The sequence below is a fragment of the Aegilops tauschii genome, chromosome 5 (assembly GCF_002575655.3).
Source record: "Aegilops tauschii subsp. strangulata cultivar AL8/78 chromosome 5, Aet v6.0, whole genome shotgun sequence".
In the NCBI taxonomy this organism is placed as follows: Eukaryota; Viridiplantae; Streptophyta; class Magnoliopsida; order Poales; family Poaceae; genus Aegilops; species Aegilops tauschii.
In genome coordinates, this window is record NC_053039.3 from 61,804,728 (window position 1) to 61,826,873 (window position 22,146).

The following is a 22,146-nucleotide window of genomic DNA, read 5'->3' on the forward strand; positions in this document are numbered from 1 at the left end:
CCCACTTCCTATCGGACTGCCATGACTCAGCCTGAATGGCAGATTGCGATGGCCGAAGAGCTTGCTGCTCTCGAGCGCTCTGGCACATGGGATCTGATTTCCCTCCCTTCTGGTGTTCGTCCCATCACCTGCAAGTGGGTCTACAAGATCAAGACTCGCTCCGATGGTTCTCTTGAGCGTCACAAAGCTCGTCTCGTGGCCCGTGGTTTTCAGCAGGAGCAGGGACGCGATTATGATGAGACAGTCGCTCCTGTGGCCCACATGACCACTGTCCGCACTCTCCTTGTTGTGGCTTCTGTTCGTCATTGGTCTATCTCTCAACTTGATGTCCAGAACGCTTTTCTCAATGGCGAGTTGCGAGAGGAGGTTTATATGCAGCCACCACCGGGGTACTATGCTCCTGATGGTATGGTCTGTAGACTTCGTCGCTCCCTCTATGGTCTTAAACAGGCCCCTCGCGCCTGGTTTGAGCGCTTTGCCTCTGTGGTGACTGCCGCTGGTTTCTTGCCCAGTGATCATGATCCCGCGTTGTTTGTTCACACATCTCCTCGTGGTCGGACTCTTCTCCTTCTCTATGTTGATGACATGATCATCACTGGGGATGACTCTGAGTACATTGCCTTTGTTAAGGCTCGCCTTCGAGACGAGTTCCTCATGACTGATCTTGGTCCACTTCGCTATTTTCTTGGGATTGAGATCTCCTCTACCTCTGATGGCTTCTACATCTCCCAAGAAAAATACATTCAGGACCTTCTTGCTCGCGCTGCTCTCGGTGATGAGCGCACTGTTGTGACTCGCATGGAGCTCAACGTTCAGCTTCGTGCCTCTGATGGTGACCCTCTTCCTAATCCCACGCGCTATCGTCACCTCGTTGGCAGCCTTGTTTATCTTGCTGTTACGCGCCCTGACATCTCCTATCCTGTCCACATCCTGAGTCAGTTTGTTTCAGCCCCCACCTCTGTCCAGTATAGTCACCTCCTCCGTGTCCTACGATATCTTCGTGGCACGATCTTTCAGCGCCTTTTCTTTCCACGTTCTAGCTCTCTTACGCTCCAGGCCTACTCTGATGCTACCTGGGCTAGTGATCTCTCTGATCGACGCTCGCTGTCTGCTTATTGTGTCTTTTTTGGTGGCTCTCTTATTGCCTGGAAGACAAAGAAACAGACTGCAGTTTCTCGCTCGAGTACAGAGGCTGAGTTGCGTGCCATGGCTATGTTGACGGCTGAGGTAATCTGGTTACGGTGGTTACTTGAGGATTTTGGTGTGTCTGCTACTACCTCGACTCCCTTACTGTCTGACAGTACCGGTGCTATCAGTATTGCACGTGACCCGGTGAAGCATGAGCTCACCAAGCACATCGGTGTGGATGCCCACTTTGTGCGTGCTGCTGTGCAGGATCAGACTCTCGCTCTTCACTATGTGCCCTCTGAGTTACAGTTGGCTGACTTCTTCACGAAGGCACAGACTCGAGCGCAGCATGGCTTTTTTCTCTCCAAACTCAGTGTTGTTGATACACCATGAGTTTGAGGGGGGGGGGGGGGGGATGGTGTTAGATGTGTATAGTCCCTTTTCGTTATATCCCCATTGTATGAGGGGTTTTATGCACTCTACCACACATGTATATGTAATGGCCTTTGGCCCTCAGTAAAGCTTAGTTGCCGATTATCCAACAGCTAACTCCCACCGAGGTCCAACGGTGACCCAGTCTCTGTTGATTTTTCTCTTGGTTGCTACCAGAATTACACTTTTGTCACTATCAGAATTCGAAGTTGATTGCCTGTACAGTGGATTATTCGTAGAAGGAGCCATGTGGACACAACGTGTCATTCAAGGCATGGCCAAATTTCCACAAGTCATGCCAAAATAATAGTTACACATCTCTGTCAAAATACATAGCATTTCTCAATAAGGAAAAAGATCGTCATAAATCAGCGGAGATTTCCTTTTCATCAGTATGTAGCAAAAACTGAATCATTTGTTCAAGTGACTAAGGTATACGTTTTAAGTGTTTACTCTGCTCTGGAGCTGAGTTTAAAAAATAACCACGAATGTATACTAGTACAATGCAGAACCACTTAGCTAATGACATTTTAATATCTGCATGCAACTGTTGATCATGTACGATCTTTTCTCATGATCTGTGGGCACCTGCCCATTGGCTCATTTGATCCACTTCAGCACTTGAGAGCCAGTCTATATGAATTCTGGTAGTGACAGTATGTCGTCATGCGAAGTCCAAGCCACTCCTTCTCCCTGCCTGCCTTGGTCTGAATTTTCTGAAAAGGACACAGGGCAACTATTCATGAAATGAAAGACCGCCTTCTACTTGTAGCTGAGAAAATTCTGCGTAAATTTGTGGCTACAAGACCCGCCTACAAGACTGACTTCGTCAATGCCGTGTAATCACGAGCTGTTGGAATATTGGTGGAATACTGAAATCACCTGACGTGTAAACCACCTAACGTGTAAGCAGTATCCAGTTCCTGAAAATGTGTGGAGTAGCAGGAGATGGTGGAATATTGATACCAGTGGAGACTGGAGAGTGGACCACTCACCAATATATCAAAGGGTATCTCGTGTGATTGTGTCGCTCACCACTCACCAAGGTCACCACCGCCTGCCCGGCCATGGCTTCACCTCCATGGGTTCGCCTTGTGCTGATACTCCTAGCAGGCATTGCCGCATGCCACGCCCGCCCACTTTTTGACGGCGACGGCGATGCCGTCATCGATGAGACACCCCAGCCCCTGCGGCCATCCGTGATCTCATGCTCAACTGCGAGCAACTACACCGAAGGAAGCAAGTACCATGTGAACCTCGACAGGCTCCTGTCGGCCATCCCCGTGGCCGCCGACTCCAGCGGCTTCTTCAACGGCACATTCGGCGCGGCGGGCGACGAGGTCTTTGGCATGTTCATGTGCTACGCTGGCGACACCGACTCTGAGTGCCAGGACTGCCTCATCCGTGCCCCTGAAGGTATCATGAAGGCGTGTCCTCACAGCCGGACGGTTCGCGCGGTGTACAACGCCTGCACCATCCAATACTCTGACAAGTCCTTCTTCTCTGTTGCTGACCTCTCTGTGGTTGACAAGGTCGACCTTTCCGTCGCGCCCAAGCTGGAACAAACCCCTTACCCAACTTGGAACGACAGAAACCATGGCCATTGGTACCAAGGAGTCGTACTCGCAGGGTATATCCTGGACACTGCTGGTGTGAGCCACACAAGGTTTAAGTTGATTCATCGGCTCATGATGAAGGCTTGCCAAAGGCCTGAGCGGATCGCTGAGGGCACAGAGGGGTTCACCGAGGCGGAGTGGGTGCAGGCAGTGGTGCAGTGCACGAGGGATCTGCCGGCGAGCGAGTGCACCCGCTGCCTCTCCTACTACACCGATCAGCTGCCGCGATGGTTCCCGAACAACAGCGGTGGCACCATCAAAGGGTCGAGCTGCTACCTGCGCTACGCCATCCTCGCTGACGCTGACAAGCCGCGCCCGCGCACGGTGCGGCTGGAGACGTACCGGTATAGCGAGGAATATGAGGAGGAGGAGAATGAGCACCAGAGGAATATGGAGACAGCGCGCAGAAAACACCGACGAAAGGTTGTCATCATCGCCAGCCTTATCACCATCTCCGTGGCGCTTGTTGTCTGCCTGATCGGCCTATTGGTTCGGTTCGTGTTGTACCCATGGCGAACATGGGTGGCGGCGGCCAGGGTTGCCATGAGATCCATGTTGTACCGGTGGCGAACATGGGTGGCAGCGGCCAGGGTTGCCATGAGATCGTTCATGGAAAGACCTCCTAAAGTGGCGGCCTACTTCCACCGCAAAAGTGCACGCCAAGACGAACTCGAGCAAGGGACTGGGCTGAGACGATTCAGGTATGCCGAGCTCGCTGCCGCCACCGACGGCTTCTCTGGCAGGAACAAGCTGGGAGAAGGAGGCTTCGGTTCCGTGTACCGAGGGTTCCTCCACGACATGAACCTTCACATTGCCGTGAAGAAAGTGTCCAAGAGCTCTCGTCAGGGCTGGAAGGAGTTTGTCTCCGAGGTGAAGATCATTAGCCGTCTCCGGCACCGGAACCTCGTGCCGCTCGTTGGATGGTTCTATGGCGGTGACGATGATGGTCTTTTGCTCGTGTATGAACTGATGCCCAATGGTAGCCTGGACGCACACCTTTACAAGCTGGACCAGCTGCTGCCATGGGCAGTCAGGTATCAGGTCGCGCTCGGTGTGGGTTCAGCGCTGATGTACCTGCACCAGGACACGGAGGAGCGCGTTCTGCATAGGGACGTCAAGCCGAGCAACATCATGCTGGACGCGTCCTTCAATGCCAGGCTTGGTGACTTCGGGCTTGCGAGGTTTATCTGCGATGGCCGGGGCTCATTGACGACGGGTGCAGCCGGGACGCTCGGCTACATGGACCCGAAGTGCGTGTTTGCGGGCAAAGCCAGTGTGGAATCTGACATCTACAGCTTCGGTGTCGTCCTGCTCGAGATGGCCTGTGGTCGGGCGCCAGCGGTGGCTGTAGACGACGATGACGGAGTTGTCATCCACTTGTTGCAGTGGGTATGGGAGTCGCACGGCCGAGGGGCTATCCTCGAGGCAGCCGACGCGCGGCTGGACGGCAAGTTTGACGAGAAAGAGATGGAGTGTATCATGGTGGTCGGGCTCTGGTGCGGACACCCTGACCCCGCCTTGAGGCCGTCCATCAGGCAGGCCGTGAGTGTGCTGCGGTTGGAGGTGCCGCCGCCAAGCCTCCCGGGGAAGATGCCGGTGGCAACCTACCTGATGCAGCCGCCGGCTGACGATTCTTTTGGTTCCTCGGTGACCAGCGGCAGCAGCGGCAGCGGGGATGCCAGCACGACTCATTCTGCTCGAGATAAATTCGAGTAGATGACTACTGCATCCCCGATCTGGGCCTCTAGGACCGTTTCAGAAATTCTCAAGTACTACTGGCAACTAAAAAACACTTTGTATGTATGATGTGTGATTGGACTTAACCGAGCTCTAATAAAATTTGAGCTACTTCCAAATAATTCATGCATCTTCATCTAGGATCTTGTATCAATTGACGATGATGATACCGTCGCTTTGAAATAATTGCATGCATCCGCATCTAGGGTACACTTTCTAGACAGATATCATTGCCAGAGTTTGGCCAAGAATGTGGTCAAAACAGAATGACAAATAAAAGCCTTGTTCCCTTGACACCATCGTCCTGACCATAACAATAGCAGTGTTCTACCTTGTGTGACTGGTCTGGAGAGGATACACATATATGGTAGTAAAATCAGCAAGTTGATATTTGGTTATCTCTGTCTCTTTCATTGGCAGCTGAAGCAGAAGAAATTTCAGCTGATTGAGGACCAAATATGGGCTCATAGCCGAAGTCAGAATCGTCGACGACGACTACTACCCCTTGATTAGCCAGTGACAAGGACGTCTGGGTATAAACCATTAAAACAGCATGGATTATTTTTCACAGAAGCAGAAAAGATCAAAGGTGAATCCCCGTACCTTCTTTTTAAACTGATATACTCCCTCCGTTACTAAATACTCCACAAACTTGTAAAATTTAATGCCCGCTTTATAAGTCAACTTTTCTTCTTATTTACTGGGGTCATTAATACTCCGCATGCATGTAAAGAAATTGAGCGGAGGAAGTAGCTGACTGTCATTATGACTGCATGCATGCAAGTATTAAACAGGTTGTTAGTACGAGAAAATATCATTAATTTTGCCTCGATTACTGTTGGTGGCCTTGTATAGATGCAAAATGTATATTCCATAATGACCTTGTCTATAAAAATGGAGGGTGTATTTGTTTTTCTAGAGATTTCAATAAATGACTACATACGGAGCAAAATGAGTGAATTTACACTATAAAATATGTCTATATACATCCGTATGTGGTAGTCCATTTGAAATCTCTAAAAAGACTTATATTTAGGAACGGAAAGAGTATAATACTAGATGAAAACATGGGAGGCCTATGCTCAAGTAAAAAAAAAGAACTATAAGGTGGGTCAAACAAAGGTATAAGTTGAGCAAAGTATTTACTTTTACCTGGTAGTTGAGTCCACAAAGTATCACTATCCGGCCAAGGCATATTGGAGTTTTAGAAAATTCACGAATGCAGTGCATGCTATTAAAGTGCAAAGCCACTTAACTAAACATTTTAGTCTCTGTCTAGAAGGATGCGGCCACCTGCCCATTTGGCTCATATGATCCACGAAAGCACTTAGATCCAGTCTCTACCCCTTGACAGTGACTGGATAGCCGATTGAAGCTAGCTATAGGAGCTTATTTTAATTTTAAATGAAATGTAGGATGTGGCATGGCCATAGTCGCTTTCTGAGTTGAATATCACACGCGGTAGGCATCCCCCTTGTCGACCTCAGAACGATTTTTGTTTTGCTATTGCTCTGGCCAGGATAATTCAAAGTTTAGTCAACGGAATTTATCTATATCTCATTAACCTCCAAATCTGGTTTTGTTTCTATTTCACATTTTCACTTCTTTATGATGGAAGAGAGAAAGCCCTCCCAGCCTCCTCTGCGTCGTATGATGCACATATCCATAGTTTATTGCAAACTTCTATTTAGCCGATTTATTGCATCATATGATAAACAAATCCATAGTTTATTTTCTTTTTGAATAAAAGGCCCCATATAGCCCGAGTTCTCTTTCCACTTTTCCAGCAATCTTCATCTAAATCGGGACATAAATCCCTCGAATAGCCAAGTCCAACTTACATCCATTTTCGAAACAAGTAATTCCAAACGGAGGGAGTACTTTGTAGTGCCAAGTCTTGACCAATTCCTTGTCCTGCAATAATTGTAACCAATCACTTGATGCGTAGGCAGATGATTTATACTAGTTTCCTATTGCCCACCAAAGTTGACCGACCATGTAGCCAATCCCGAAAATATGAGGAATATCACAAGCCAGTGGAGTATTGAACATGGAGCGGGCTCATTCTCCGTCAGACTGAGACTGCTACGACCGTAGCATGGCTGCTCTCTGCGTATACAGGAGTACCTGTAGCTTTATCAAGGAGTCTCTCGTGTGATTGTGTGGAGCACCACTCACCAAGGTCACCACTAGCGCTGGCTGGCCATGGCTTCACCTTCATGCGTTCGTCTTCTGATGCTACTCCTACTCCTAACCGCCGTCGTCGCCCGCCCACTTTTTGACGCCCATGCCGTCAGCGACGAGATGATTCAGCCCCTGCGGCCATCCGTGATCTCGTGCTCCACTGCTGGCAACTACAGCGACGGGAGCCAGTACCACGTGAGCCTCGATCGGCTTCTGTCGTCCATCCCTATGGCCGCCGCCAACGCCGGCGGCTTCTTCAACGGCAGGCTAGGGGCGGCAGACGACGAGGTCTTCGGCCTCTTCATGTGCTATGCTGGAGACACCGACGAGGAGTGCCAAGACTGCCTCACCCGCGCACCCAAGGGCACCGAAGGGTACCGAAGGGTTCACGCCGTCTACAACGCCTGCACCCTTCGGTACTCCAGTGAGTCCTCCTTCTCCGTCGCCGACCTCTCCATCACCAACCTTGCCGTCGCGCCCTACGTGGTGGATTGAACTTGGTACGACCCGTTGATCCCACTCGAAGGGTACGTTGTAGACACGGCTGGCATGAGCCGCATGAGATTCGAGTTGGTTAATCGGCTCATGGTGAAGGCCGGCCAAGCAGACGAGCGGATCGCCGAGGGCACGCAGCAGTTCACCGACACACAGTGGGTGCGGGCGGTGGTGCAGTGTACTAGGGACCTGCTGGCGAGCGAGTGCACACGCTGCCTCTCCTACTACACCGACCAGCTGCCGCGATTGTTTCCAAACAACAGCGGCGGCGCCATCAAGGGGTACAGCTGCTACTTGGGTTGCGCCATCCTTGCCGACAGGCCGTCCACGGTGCGGCTGAACAGGCACCGGTATAGCGAGAGTTATGAGAAGGAGATGAAAGCCCAAGAGCTGGAGCGTAGGAGAAAACGGCGAAAGGTGGCTATCATCGTGTGTCTTATTATCGGCGCCGTGGTGCTCGTACTCTTTATGATCGGCCTATTGGTTCGGTTCCTGTTTAACTGGTGGCGAAGAAGGATGGCAGCGGCCGGGGTGTCCGTGACATCAGAGCCGCTGAAAGAGTACTTCCGTGGCAAAAGCATATATCAAGGCGAGCTCGAGGAAGGGACAGGGCCAAGGCGATTCACATACGATGAGCTTGTGCCCGCCACAGACGGCTTCTCCGGCAGGAACAAGCTAGGCGAAGGAGGCTTCGGGTCCGTGTACCGGGGATTCCTCCATGACACGAACCTTCATATCGCCGTGAAGAAAGTGTCCAAGACCTCTCGCCAGGGCTGGAAGGAGTTTGTCTCGGAGGTAAAGATCATTAGCAGGCTCCGGCACCGGAACCTCGTGCCGCTTGTTGGATGGTTCTATGGAGGCGACGACGATGATTTTCTCCTCGTCTACGAGCTGATGCCCAATGGCAGCCTGGACGCTCACCTGTACAAGCCGGACCACCTGCTGCCATGGGCAGTCAGATATGGGGTCGCACTTGGCCTTGGCTCCGGGCTGCTGTACCTGCACGAGGACGTGGAGCAGCGCGTCGTGCACAGGGACGTCAAGCCGAGCAACATCATGCTGGACGCGTCCTTCAACGCCAAGCTCGGTGACTTCGGGCTCGCCAGGTTCGTCCGCGATGGTCAAGGCTCGTTCACGACAGGCGCAGCTGGGACGCTTGGGTACATGGACCCGAAGTGCGTGTTTGTGGGCACGGCCAGTGTGGAGTCCGACGTGTACAGCTTCGGCGTTGTCCTAGTCGAGATGGCATGTGGCCGGACGCCGGCGGTAGTCCGTGACGATGATGGCGGAGGAGTTGTCCACCTGTTGCAGTGGGTATGGGAGTCATATGGCAGAGGTGCCATCCTGGAGGCAGCCGACGCCCGACTGGATGGCAAGTTCGACGAGAAAGAGATGGAGCGCGTCATGGTGGTTGGGCTCTGGTGCGGGCACCCCGACCCTGGCCTGAGGCCGTCCATCAGGCAGGCCGTCAGCGTGCTGCGGTTGGAGGCGCCGCTGCCGAGCCTCCCGGCGAAGATGCCGGTGGCGACATATATGATGCGGCCAGAGGTTGATGAATCTTTCGGTTCTTCCGTGGTCAACCGCGGCGGCGGCAGCGTGGACTCCAGCATGACTCATTCTACTCGAGGCAAAGTCGAGTAGACAAGACAAGTGCATCCCCGATCTGGGCCTTTAGGATCGTTTCAGAAATTTTCATTTACCTGCTTGTAACAAAAAAGTCACTTCGTATGTACTACTCCCTCCGTTCCAAATTACTTGTCGCAAGTATGGATGTATCTAGATATATTTTAGTTCTAGATACATCAATTTCTGCGACGAGTAATTTGAAACGGAGGGAGTATAAGATTAATGTATGCTTGGACTGAACCAAGCTCTAACAAAATTTGAGCTACTTTCAAACAAAATTTGAGCTACTTTCAAAATAATGCATGCATCTGCATCTAGGATCTCCCACCATTTAGTTGACCACGACGACACAGTCGCTTTGCCATTCAATTCAGATGGAAATGAAATTCAATCCGTTCTGTGTGCATGTATGAGTTGTTGCTGCCTTCTTTATTTATTTATTTTTCAAAAGGGAGTTGCCTTCTTGTTTAGTTTCGAGTATTCATGATGAATCTTTATCATGCTTGCTCGATCGAGAATTCGAGGTGCAGCTTGGAGTTCATTTCATCTCTGGCATGCCCTGAATTTTAGGATGCAGCTACTTGGGTCGGTAGGGCAATTCTGCTGCTGCATTGCACATTGGCATGGCTGGCTATTGATGTGCACGCGGAGATTGCCTGAGCTCTTCGGTCTGTCAAACTTCCTGAAGTCCAAGTCACTCCCTGTCTCTATCTGCCAGCTCTTCGGTCTCAATTTCTGAAAAGGACACAGTGTGACTATTCATGAACTGAAAAATCGCCTTCTCCTTCTAGATGAGAAAAATCTGTATAATTTTGTGGCTACAAGACTCGCCTAGAGGACTGACTTTATCAGTGTTGTGCCCATCTCATTCTAGAACCGAGAGATTGGTTTGCATCACTTCCTTCTCTTCCTCCTCATTACCTTGCTTCGTTCAAACCCGTTTCTCTTCTTAACCGTTCTATTAAGATCACAGCAAAGCTGCTGGCTTATAGGTTCCAAAAAGTCGTTCTAAATCTGGCACATATAAACAAATTTGGGTTCTTGAAGTCAAGATCAATTCAAGACGGTCTTGCCTCGGCCTTTGAATACCTTCATTGGTGCCACCAGTCAAAGAAATGAAATTATAGTACTCAAATTAGATTTTGAAAAAGCGTTTGACTTGATTTAACACAATACCATTTTCGATATCCTGGGTGCTAGAGGTTTTTGTCAGATGGCATAAATGGATCAGAATGGTTTTTCGATATGGCACTTATGTTGTTCTCCTTAATGACCCGGACACTGCCCGTCGATGTGCTGCGCTCGTTTAGACGCTGCTGCCGGAGCCGAAGCCAAACTTGTTGAAGTCCAAGTCATTCCAGCTCTCTGCCTGCCTTGGTCTGAGATTTCTCAAAAGTACACAGGGCGACTATTCATGAACTGAAAGATCTCCTTCCACTTCTGACTGAGAAAAATCGGTGTAAATTTGTGGCTACGGGACATGCCTAGAAGACTGACTTCATCAATACCGTGCTCATCTTGTTCTAGCACCAAGAGATCGAAGATGCACCCCTTCTTCCTCTTCCTCCTCATTTTCTTGCTTCCCCATGAAATCCTCTCCGGCACAGCAGCCGCCGCCTCGTGTAACCGCTGGTGCGGCGACACCACCGTCCCCTACCCCTTCGGCTTCTCCGACGGCTGCCCCATCGCCCTGTCATGCGACGCCGACACCTCGCCGACCCTCCCATACACAGGAGGAGGCAGCGGCACATCGTACCGCGTTGTCTCCTTCAACTCCACCATCTCCACCGTCATGGTCAGCCTCCCTGTGTCGTGCATCCGCAGCGTCCCAGATGTCAGGAGGGCGCTCTCGGGCGCCAATTACGGCGTCTCCGCGCGCACCATGCTCTCCGTCCGAGGGTGCCACAACGCGTCGGCATCCAGCTGCATCATACCCGCGGGCGTCATTTCGAGGCTGCTCGACACAGCGCGGTGCGACGGCAGCGATGCCTCCGTGAAGTGTGTCGCCTCCGTTGCGCCGAACGCCTCCGCCGGGTTGGCGTACAGGCAGTTCCTGCGGTGGGAAGACGTGGAGAAGGCAAGCTGCAATGACGTGCTGGCGTCGGGGGTGTGTCTGGACATGGTGGATGGGGTGCTGTCGCTGGCCAACGAGGTGGCGGAGCTGGCGTGGTGGCTCAACGGCACGTGCGTCGGCGGCGGCGGGGGTTGCGCGGCGAACGCGACGTGCTCCGATGTAAATACGCCGAGCGGGTCGGTGGGGCACCGGTGCACGTGCGTGGCAGGAATGGACGGCGACGGGTTCTTGCCTGGAGACGGATGCTACGTCGGTGAGCACTGCTTTCACCTGAACCTTTTTAACATCCCCTGATTTCGTTTCCCATACATGTTTGAATATATGAGTATTGAATAGTCCCCATATTTTTGTTAGATTTATAGATTCTGTAGATTTAGAGCCTGTTCGGAATTCCGCCAGCTCCGCGAAATCCCCGGAGCTGCGGAGCCAGGAAACAACAGCTCCACAATTTTCAACAGTAACTCCACCCGCTCTGGGAGTGGAGTTGTGGAGGGGAGGTCCTCCGAACAGGGCCTTAGTATTCCCGACGTATCAGGCATTCGGGCTACATCATCGGGGAAGTCTGTCATCAACCAACAGAGTATGGTTTCCGCTGCTGAGCGTCTGAAACATCTGTTGCGTAAGCTTTTGACTTACTGAAATGGTAGAAGGTCTTTTATATGAGTCTGAGTTGGTAGAAGAGAAGTGGAACTATATACGATTTCTTTAGTTGTAATAACTAGTAAGCCGCTATTAATCGTTATTTCCCCAGTATATAACACTATCACTGTTAATAAGAGTTCCTTACTTCTGAGCTGATGATGCTAGCTAGCCGTCTCATCTGATCTTGGTGTTGCCCATCCCTGTATGAATCTCCAACATCGGATGGCTTCGGGCGAGGAATAGGATTTTGATATAACAAAATCTCAAGTGATTAAAATGTAGTGAAATCATTCCTCCAAATTAATTTGCAATGGTAGAAAAACTACAGTACAGTTTAGAAGCTTAACTTTGACGTCTGCTATTGTTTGTTCCCATCTTTTCATGGAGAAGGTGCATCCCTGCGTGGTGTCTCAAGCTCAAAGCGCCGAAAACTAACACTGCTAGTCAGCGTATTTGGCGCGTTCGTGCTTTCTCTCGGCATCTTTTCCCTCTTCCTCGTACACCGGCGGAGAAAGCGCAATGCCACGACGAAGACAACCAATCAGATCCCGAAAAAGGCAGTAACACACTTCGATGGCGAACTCGTAGAAAAGGAGCTAGAGCAAGGAGCCAATGGACCCCGGCCATTTTCCTACCATGAGCTCACCATCGCCACCGACAACTTCTCTGATGATAGGGCGCTAGGGAGAGGAGGCTTCGGGTCTGTGTACCGAGGGTTTATGAGCAACATGAAACGGGAAGTGGCTGTCAAGAGGGTTTCTGAGACCTCCCGGCAGGGTTGGAAGGAGTTCATCTCCGAGGTGCGGATCATTAGTCGGCTCAGGCACCGGAACCTTGTGCAGCTCATTGGTTGGTGCCACGGCGGCGACGAGCTCCTCCTCGTCTATGAGCTTATGCACAATGGCAGCCTCGATTCTCATTTGTACAGATCTGACTGCATGCTGACATGGCCTGCTAGGTATGTTGCTAGTTAATTAAGCATTCAAACAAATCTTACAACAATTTATATGCGCAATTCCTCACTTCTCTTTGATACTTTTAACATTTCAGATATGAGATAGTGCTCGGTGTAGGTTCGGCGCTTCTATATCTGCACCAAGAGACGGAGCAACGCGTGGTGCACAGGGACATCAAGCCTAGCAACATTATGCTAGACGCCTCCTTCATCGCCAAACTCGGTGACTTTGGGCTCGCCAGGCTCATCAATGACGGCCGGAAATTGCACACGACCGGCATAGCCGGCACGATGGGGTACATCGATCCGGAGAGCTTGCTGGCCGGCAGGGCGAGCGTCGAGTCGGATGTGTACAGCTTTGGAATTGTCCTCCTTGAGGTAGCCTCTGGGCAGCGGCCAGCTCTAGTCCAGGAAGACGGTGACGTCGTCCACCTGGTGCAGTGGGTGTGGGACTTGTATGGCAAAGGATCAATTCTAGACGCCACCGACGAGCGACTTAAGGGGGAGTTTGACAGCAGGGAGATGGAGCGTGTTATGGTCGTGGGGCTCTGGTGTGCGCACCTTGACCGTGCGATGCGTCCATCCATCAGGCAAGCGTTGAACGTGCTGCGGTCTGAAGCGCCATTACCAAGCCTCCCGGATAGGATGCCGGTAGCCACCTATGGGCCACCGACTAATCATTCGAGTTCCGGAACTTTGGCGCTGAGCAGCGTCAGTGGCCGGTGATGGCGTTCCCACCAGAACAATAGTTAAATTCTTCAGTAATTATAGAATCTTAGTTCCTCGTGTCGGTTATCAATTGTCCACGATCAATAGGAGACAAGTATGCATGAATAAAATGTTGCCGCCGCTGAGCATCTACGGAGCAAACACCATGTATATTGCCAGATCATCTTTGTTTGCAAAGAAACTCTTCCTCTTCCTTCTCAGTTTCTTGCACCTGGCTTGATGTCCCTATGCACCACTTCTTCCTCTTCCTATCTGTTGCTTGCTTCCTCATGAAACCTTATCTGTTGATGATTCTTTTGGTTCTGCGGTGCCCAGCGGCAGCATGGAGGCCGGCTCGACTCATTTGGCGCGAGACAAAGTCTGACTAGGTGAGACAACTGCATGGCCGATCTGGGCCTGTAAGATCGTTTCAGAAATTTCCAAGTACTAATAAAATCACTTTGGACGTTTAATGTATGCTTGGACTGAACCAAGCTCGGACAAAATTTGAGCTACTTCAGAAATCAAAAGAATGCATGCATCTGCAGTTCTGCACCAATTGACGATGATGACACGGCTGCTTTTTCATTCCATTCAGATGAGATCATGGGAATGAAATTCGATCCGTTCTGTGTGAGCAGGTTATTATGTTTGCTCTTATTTTGTGTATTCATGGGTCATCTTTGGCATGCCCTGAATCTTAGGATACACAACTTGCGTCCATGGGACGGTTGTGCTGCTGCATTGGCATGGCCGGCCATCATGTGCACCCGGAGGCTGCCCGACTGCCCGTCCATGTGTTGCGTTTGTTCAAGGCACCGCTGCCGTCTGCCCGAGAAGATGCCGGGCAGTGGGCGCCGGCTCTTCGGTCTATCAACCTTGCTGAAGTCCAAGTCACCTTGACTCTGCCTGCCTAGTCAGAAATGCCGGGCAGTGGGCGCCGGCTCTTCGGTCTATCAACCTTGCTGAAGTCCAAGTCACCTTGACTCTGCCTGCCTAGTCAGAAATGCCGGGCAGTGGGCGCCGGCTCTTCGGTCTATCAACCTTGCTGAAGTCCAAGTCACCTTGACTCTGCCTGCCTAGTCTGAAATTTCTGAGAGGGACAAAGGGCGACTATTCATCAACTGAAAGATAGCCTTCTACTTCTAGCTGAGAAAAATCGGTGTAAATTTGTGGCTACAAGCCTACAAGACTCGCCTAGAAGACTGCCGTGCCCATCTCGTTCTAGCACCTAGAGATCCAATATGCAGCACTTCTTCCTCTTCCTCTTGCTCCTCGTTTTCTTGCTTCCCCATGAAACCAGCTACTCCGCGGCCGCAGCTTCCGGCGGCGGTGACAGGTGCAGCCGCCGGTGTGGCGGTGCCACCGTCCCATACCCTCTCGGATTCTCCCCCGGCTGCCCCATCGCCCTGTGGTGCGACGCCAGCATATCCACGCCGATCCTCCCATACATAGGAGAGAACGGCACCACGTACCGCGTGATAGCCTTCAACTCCACCATCTCCACCGTCGTTGTCGGCCTCTCGCCGTCGTGCAGCCGCAGCGTCCCCGAGGCCAGGAGGGTGCTCTCCGGGGGCAACTACGGCGTGTCGTCTCGCACCGGTCTTTTCCTCCGCGGCGGCTGCGGCGGGGTCAACGCGTCGGCGGGCGCTGGATGTAGCGTGCCCGTGGACGTCATGTCCAGGTTGCTCCGCACGGCGCAGTGCGTCGGCATCAGCAACGACACCTCGCCCGCCGCTGTGGCGTGCGTCGCTTCCCGTCCGGCAAACTCCACCGCGGCGGTGAATGAGCAGTTTCTGCTGTGGGAGAAGGTCGAGAAGCAAAAGTGCGACGAGGTGCTAACCTCCACGGTGTTCGTGCTCACGCCGGAGGGGACGGCTACGCTGGAGTTCGGCGTGGCCGAGCTCGGCTGGTGGCTCAACGGGACGTGCGGCACCGGCGGGGGCGAGCGTTGCGCGGCGAACGCGACGTGCACCGACGTACAAACGCCTAACGGGGAGTTGGGGCACCGGTGCGAGTGCGTGGCGGGGATGGAGGGCGACGGCTTCTTGGCCGGCGACGGATGCTACCTCGGTGAGTCTTGACTTCTCGCGTGAGTGCTTAAAAAAGGGACTGTCTATTCTGCATCCGGATGAAATCTAATTACTCCCTCCGGCACGGTACATTAGCTCCCTCCTTGTTTCTTGTTTTGTGACATATTAACCAATAAGAGATGTGGGTCGTGCATGCTTTCAATGACTTGAGACCATAGATTAAGATCGCGGGAGAAACGATTTCACGGCGGCCTCTCCCAGCAGCTATTGCGGCCGCCATAGCGGGCAATCGCGGCAAATAGCGGAAATTTTTCTGGTGGGAGAGATGATTTTGGAGGGTTTTGCTGATTTTTTAGCTATTTAGAGGATATGTAGAGGATTTCGCGGCAGCAGCCATAGCTTAGCGGCGAGGCTCCCGGGCAGCTATAGCGCAGCTATCGCGGCTATTTCGCGGGCTATTCTAATCTATGCTTGAGACTATCAAATATGACATGCAATGGTTAGTTCATTGCATGCAATGCTATTAATTAGCAAAAAGACATTAAGTTTTCTCGTTTTTCTCTCCGCCTTGGTCGCGGTGCACAACGTAAGATGACTTACACACCTAGACGGAGGGAGTAGCTTTCATCCATATTCTTCAGCCAACCAAAGAATGACAAATGCCCTCTGTCCCATGTCCCATGTCCCATGTCCCCTGTTTGCTTTTCTGTCCCGCTTTTATAAACAGACTAACGGGTCCACACTTCAACTTCAACCCGGACATGCATGGGAGCAGCTAAAAGAGGAGATCAAAGAAGCACAACGATATAGCCAAAGCTTTTCCAAGATGATGTCACCTAATAATTACATTGACGAAGAAGTATATTACCATAATATTACCACTGAGAAATTCAGTGTAAATCCACTAAAAACCACAATAATTTCTATCATGCCCACTAAGAATTACAATGTAAGATGCATTAAAATGACATTGTAAAATCCACTAAAATGACACTGTAAATCCACCAATGATTCAAATGTTTGCACTAAAAAACTGCTAAGATTAAACACTAAGAATACAGTGCAAGATGCATTAAAGATGCAACTGTAAAATCCACTAAAAAGGACACTGTAAATCCACCAATAATCCAAATGATTTGCCATCTGAGTTCTTGGTGTGAAGATCTCCGTATACTTCAGAGCGAAGACACCATAATCATGCCTGAAAAGTTACAAAGAACACAAAAAATAAGAAAAGAAGCCTACAAACAATCTATATAAAATTAATCAAAATCATGTCAGGCAAAAAAACATAATACCGGTTCTCTTGCTTAGGAACAGCTGGGTACAAGACATCAAACTCTTCGAAATTAATTCGTTTGTGCATCATAGGAGTGATATACTCATCCCAAAGCCCAATGAAATATGAATCTGTTTTGGAACTAAAAATCAGGAAAGCATACCAAACTAATTTACTGTAGAAAACAAAATTAGGTGTGCTGTAGACGATAAAGAGGAGCTATCAGTACAATTAAAGTGCTTGTTACACTGAAATAACTAACACTAAATGCACTAGGCACAAAGTGGTGAATACAGTACAATGGCACTAAGATTCACGTAGTACAACAACTAAGAATTACGGTGTAAATCCAATGATAATTACACTGTAAAATCCACTAAGATAAATTATAGTGTAAATCCATTGAGAGTTACACTGTAAAATCCACTAAGATAGTTACAGTGTAAATCCAATGGGAGTTACACTGTAAAATGCACTAAAGATAATTACAATGTAAATCCAATAAAAGTTACACTGTAAAATGCACTAATCCAGTGAGAGTTACAGTGATCCAATGAAAGTTACACTCTAAATTGCACTAGAGATAATTATAGTGTAAATCCAATGAGAGTTACACATTAAAATGCACTAAAGATAATTACAGTGTAAATCCAATGACAGTTACACTGTAAAAGTTACACTGTAAAATGCACTAAAGATAATTACAGTGCAAATCCAAAGAGAGTTACACAGTAAAAATGCACTAAAAATAATTACAGTGTAAGTCCAATGAGGGTTACACTGTAAATCCACTAAGATAAAAGGAGAAAACAACTGAAATAAACTAAAAATACATGGAAAAAATGCACAAGAGCAGAGAGGGCAGCATTAAAAACTATCTGTGTAGTACATGAAAGTTACACAACTACAAAATCTCACAGAAATATACACGAAAGCTTACAGAAAAATTACCAGCTCATCACGGATATCTCTGTGCTACGTTGAGTTCTCTCCAAACGCCGAGTCAAGAAACACAAAAGCTCTATCTTTGATACACACGACAAACGAAAACCAGCGACCATCGAGACCAATAGGGAAGTACAACTGAAATTATAAAGATAGAGAGTAAAAAAAATCAGTAACAAATCATGAAAAAGAAATGTTTCTTCGATTTAGAAGGATGACACTTGTTGAAAAGAAATCAACAGAAACATAGAATCAAGAATTTATCTACATGACCATTTGGGCATAGGGATGCAAGAGAGCGATACGAACAGAATGCTCTATCATATCTAATAGCTTCGTATCTGATAAAAGAAAATAAATGAAACAATCAATGACAAATGAAAAAAGATGAAGTACACAATCAGCAACAAACTAAAAAAAAAAGAAAGGTACAAGAGAAAAAGAAAAATCATACTTGGACCAAACATCATGGCTGCCAATGCGATTCATTGCAAAATAATGCTTCCTTTCTTGCAAAGTGACAGGAAAACGATTCAACTGTTGAACATAAGGATCTGAATTGAACCTTGCTGCTGCAACAAAAGAATTAGATTCCTTTCTAAAGCACTAAGAATTACAGTGTAAATACATTGAGGAAATACACTGTAAATCAACTAAAGAATTGCATTACAAGAGCACTAAGAATTACAATGAAGATTCACTAAAAATTACAATGTAAAACCACTAAAAACATTGTAAATCCACTGAGAAGTACAGTGAAAAAATACACTGTAAATCCAAGTAGAATTACAGTACAAATCCACTAAGGATCCACTAAGAATAACAATGTAATTACACTGTAAAAAAACCACTAAAATACACTAAGAATTACACTGTAAATCCAATTAGGATTACAGTGTAAAATCCACTAAGAAAAGGTAATTCCTGAAAATTCTGAATTAGATTTCATGAATGTACTTGCACACATTGAATGGATTTTCCTGAAAATATATACCAAAATGGTTTGGCATTAGATTAACTGAATGAAATTGCACGGAGGAGCATACGCATTTACAAAACTACTTCGCTCTCCGGCGACCATGTCGTGTCCTTCAACTCCACCGCCTCCACCATCGTCGTTGGCCTCCCGCCTTCGTGCAGCCGTAGCGTCTCCGATGCCAGGAGGGCGCTCTCCGGCGCCAACTACGGAGTCTCGTCCCGCACCGGGCTGTTCCTCCGCGGTCATTGCGGCAGCAACACGTCCGTATGCAGCGTGCCGGCGGCCGTCATGTCCAGGCTGCTCCGCACGGCACAGTGCAGCGACGACACCTCGGCCACTGCCGTGTTGTGTGTCGCCTCCGCTGCACGTACAGAATGCCAGCGTAGCGAGGGCGGACCAGTTTCTGCGGTGGGAGAAGGTGGAGAAGCAAAGCTGTGACGATGTGATGACCTCCGCGGTATACATGGACACGCCGGAGGAGACCATGTCGCTGGAGTATGGGGTGGTGGAGCTGGGGTGGTGGGTCAATGGCATCTGCGCCGGGGATGAGGCTGGCGGCCAGTGCGTGGCAGAGGCGACGTGCGCTGACGTAGATGCGCCGAGTGGGTCGGTGGGGCACCGGTGCGTGTGCGTGGCGGGGATGAACGGCGACGGGTTCTTGGCTGGAGACGGTTGCTACGTCGGTGAGGACTACTTTCATTCAGAACCTTTTTAACATCTCCTGAATTTGTTTCCCGTGCATGTGTTTGTATGTTTTTTCTTTTGAGGAAATGTGTTTGTATGGTTTGCATAACCTTATACTCCCTCTACATCTTATATTTCTTTGCGGAGGGATTGCTTAATTACCAAATTGGTAGAAGAGGTTTTATATATGAGTCGGTAGCACTCTATTTGAGTTTTTTCTTTTAATGTTAAGGTGCTCTATTTTAATTAGTTGGTAGAATAAAAAAATGTTAACTATCATCTTTTTTTGTAGTTTCTCATGGCAAAGCAAATTCTTTAAATACCTTGCTATAATAGCCTACAGTGTTTGTAGCAGGGCCCCGCCAAATAGCATATGTACAATTTAGCAATTTTAGTGGGATAAAGAGCCATGTAGCGACACTATAGTGTTGATCGCTATCTGCCATGATCCTCTATTTAAAACTTTGTGGCAAAGTGGATTGTGCTAGTCGCCTCATCTATAATCTTGATTTCATCATATGAATCTATCGGTCGGCTCTTGATTTCATCATATGAATCTATCGGTCGGCTCAGAGCGTTTAGACATAAATCTCAACTGACTTAGATTTAGCAAAGCCGTGGTTCCTCAAAATAAGTTGCAATAGTAAAAAAAAAATGTACAACCTCCTTAGCCTAACTTTGATGTATGTTGTTTGTTCCCATCTTTTCATGGAAGGTGGATCCCCTCATGATGTTGTCTCAAGCTCCAAGGTGCGGCAAATATTCATAGTTATTGGCTTGATATCTTCTCTTGGCATCACTGTCTTCTTCTTCATCTATGGCCGGAAAAGGCGCAATGCCCTGATGAAGACAACAAAACAACTACCCAAAAAGGCAGCCATATTCTTCAATGGGGAAGTCATGGAGGACGAGCTAGAGCAAGGAGCCAGCGGCCCCCGGCGATTTTCCTACAGTGAGATTGCCGTCGCCACTGATAACTTTTCAAATGACATGGCACTCGGGAGAGGAGGCTTCGGGTTTGTATATCAAGGGTTTATTAGTGACATGAACCGTGAAGTGGCTGTCAAGAGGGTGTCTGAGACCTCTCGACAGGGTTGGAAGGAGTTCGTCTCTGAGGTGCGGATCATTAGTCGGCTCAGGCATCGAAACCTTGTGCAGCTCATAGGCTGGTGCCACGGTGGAGACGAGCTTCTCCTCGTCTACGACCTGATGCACAATGGCAGCCTCGACACTCATTTGTATAGATCCGACCATGGGCTGACATGGCTGATAAGGTATGTTGCCTAGTTAATTAACTATTTGAACAAGTCTTACATTGATATTCCTCACTTCTCCAATACTTTTGACGTTTCTCAGGTATGACATATTGCTCGGCGTAGCTTCGGCGCTTCTGTACCTGCACCAAGAGACGGAGCAACGTGTGGTGCACAGGGACATCAAGCCTAGCAACATCATGTTAGACGCCTCCTTCACAGCCAAGCTCGGTGACTTCGGGCTCGCGAGGCTCATCAATGACGGACGGAGATCGCACACGACCGGCATAGCTGGCACGATGGGGTACATCGATCCGGAGAGCATGCTGGCCGGCAGGGCGAGCATCGAGTCAGACGTGTATAGCTTCGGGGTCGTCCTTCTCGAGGTTGCATGTGGGCGGCGACCAGCTTTGGTCCAGGAAGACGGTGATGTCGTCCACCTGGTCCAATGGGTCTGGGACTTGTATGGCAGAGGATCAATCTTTGGCGCTGTCGACAAGCAACTTAGGGGGGAGTTTGACGGCACGGAGATGGAGCGTGTTATGGTCGCGGGGCTCTGGTGCGCGCACCCTGACCGTGGCATGCGACCATCCATCAGGCAAGTGGTGAACGTGCTGCGGTCCGAAGCGCCATTACCAAGTCTCCCGGCGAGGATGCCGGTGGCGACCTATGGGCCGCCGACTAATCATTCGAGTGTCGGAACTTTGCTGATGACCAGTGTCAGTGGCCGGTGATGACGTTTCCACCAGAACAGTAGTTAAATTTTCCAGTTATTATAGAATCTTAGTTCCTCATGTCGGTTATCAATCGTCCACAAGCAGGAAGGAAGACAAGTATGCAGAAATAAATTGTTGCCGCTCTGGAACATCTGCAGAGCAAAACACCATGGACTCCCTCGGTTTTAATTTACTCGGTATATTAACTTTGGTCAAAGTCAAACTTTGTAAAATTTTGACAAAATTTATAGACAAAAGTATTAACATATACAGTAACAAATCAATATCATTAGATTCAGTATTGAATATACTTTCACATCATATTGATTTATTATTGTAAATGTTTATATTTTTTTATAAACTTGCTCAAACTTCATGAAGTTTGACTCCATGAATTTTGACTCCAGTCAAATCTAATATGGAGAGTAAATAAAAACGAAGGGAGTATATATATTGCCGGGTCATCTTTGTTTGCAAAGAAACTCTTCCTCTTCCTCCTCAGTTTTCTTGCACCTGGCTTGATGTACCCATGTACCACTTCTTCCTCTTCCTCGTCTGTTTCTTGCTTCCTCATGAAACCTTATCCACCATAACCACCGGTTGCCGCCGGTTGATGATTCTTTTGATTCTGCAGTGCCCAGCGGCAGCATGGAGGTCGGC

General features: G+C 49.1%; 4 protein-coding genes across 5 annotated transcripts; all 4 read left to right on the forward strand.

The window, feature by feature from the left end:
- Window positions 1-2,562: 2,562 nt before the first annotated feature.
- Window positions 2,563-5,035, forward strand: LOC109738859 (cysteine-rich receptor-like protein kinase 25). The gene has a single exon (XM_020297967.4). The coding sequence runs from the start codon at window positions 2,628-2,630 to the stop codon at window positions 4,890-4,892; it is 2,265 nt and encodes a 754-aa protein (XP_020153556.1). The 5' UTR covers window positions 2,563-2,627; the 3' UTR covers window positions 4,893-5,035.
- Window positions 5,036-6,900: 1,865 nt separating this feature from the next.
- Window positions 6,901-9,481, forward strand: LOC109738844 (L-type lectin-domain containing receptor kinase IX.1-like). The gene has a single exon (XM_073499823.1). The coding sequence runs from the start codon at window positions 7,647-7,649 to the stop codon at window positions 9,231-9,233; it is 1,587 nt and encodes a 528-aa protein (XP_073355924.1). The 5' UTR covers window positions 6,901-7,646; the 3' UTR covers window positions 9,234-9,481.
- Window positions 9,482-10,499: 1,018 nt separating this feature from the next.
- Window positions 10,500-13,765, forward strand: LOC109738851 (L-type lectin-domain containing receptor kinase IX.1). The gene is made up of 3 exons (XM_020297957.4): window positions 10,500-11,545; window positions 12,325-12,892; window positions 12,985-13,765. The coding sequence occupies exons 1-3, from the start codon at window positions 10,699-10,701 to the stop codon at window positions 13,613-13,615; spliced, it is 2,046 nt and encodes a 681-aa protein (XP_020153546.2). The 5' UTR covers window positions 10,500-10,698; the 3' UTR covers window positions 13,616-13,765.
- An 899-nt stretch (window positions 13,766-14,664) lies between these two features.
- Window positions 14,665-21,653, forward strand: LOC109738829 (L-type lectin-domain containing receptor kinase IX.1). 2 transcript variants are annotated; one of them, XM_020297935.4, is made up of 3 exons: window positions 14,665-15,670; window positions 20,233-20,791; window positions 20,874-21,653. In XM_020297935.4, exons 1-3 carry the CDS (start codon window positions 14,842-14,844, stop codon window positions 21,502-21,504), a joined length of 2,019 nt encoding a protein of 672 aa, XP_020153524.1. In that variant the 5' UTR covers window positions 14,665-14,841; the 3' UTR covers window positions 21,505-21,653. The 2 variants fall into 2 exon arrangements, with proteins under 2 accessions (XP_020153524.1, XP_020153531.1); XM_020297942.4 differs by lacking the exon at window positions 14,665-15,670 and adding an exon at window positions 17,369-19,516.
- Window positions 21,654-22,146: the final 493 nt, after the last annotated feature.

Bases quoted from the DNA above. Each gene is read 5' to 3' on its own strand.
- LOC109738829 (XM_020297935.4), top strand. From the start codon at position 14,842: ATGCAGCACTTCTTCCTCTTCCTCTTGCTCCTCGTTTTCTTGCTTCCC. The intron at 15,671-20,232 runs GTGAGTCTTGAC...TTTTCATGGAAG, and splicing joins CGGCGACGGATGCTACCTCG to GTGGATCCCCTCATGATGTT. The intron at 20,792-20,873 runs GTATGTTGCCTA...GACGTTTCTCAG, and splicing joins GGGCTGACATGGCTGATAAG to GTATGACATATTGCTCGGCG.
- LOC109738844 (XM_073499823.1), top strand. From the start codon at position 7,647: ATGAGCCGCATGAGATTCGAGTTGGTTAATCGGCTCATGGTGAAGGCC.
- LOC109738851 (XM_020297957.4), top strand. From the start codon at position 10,699: ATGCCTAGAAGACTGACTTCATCAATACCGTGCTCATCTTGTTCTAGC. The intron at 11,546-12,324 runs GTGAGCACTGCT...TTCATGGAGAAG, and splicing joins TGGAGACGGATGCTACGTCG to GTGCATCCCTGCGTGGTGTC. The intron at 12,893-12,984 runs GTATGTTGCTAG...TTAACATTTCAG, and splicing joins ATGCTGACATGGCCTGCTAG to ATATGAGATAGTGCTCGGTG.
- LOC109738859 (XM_020297967.4), top strand. From the start codon at position 2,628: ATGGCTTCACCTCCATGGGTTCGCCTTGTGCTGATACTCCTAGCAGGC.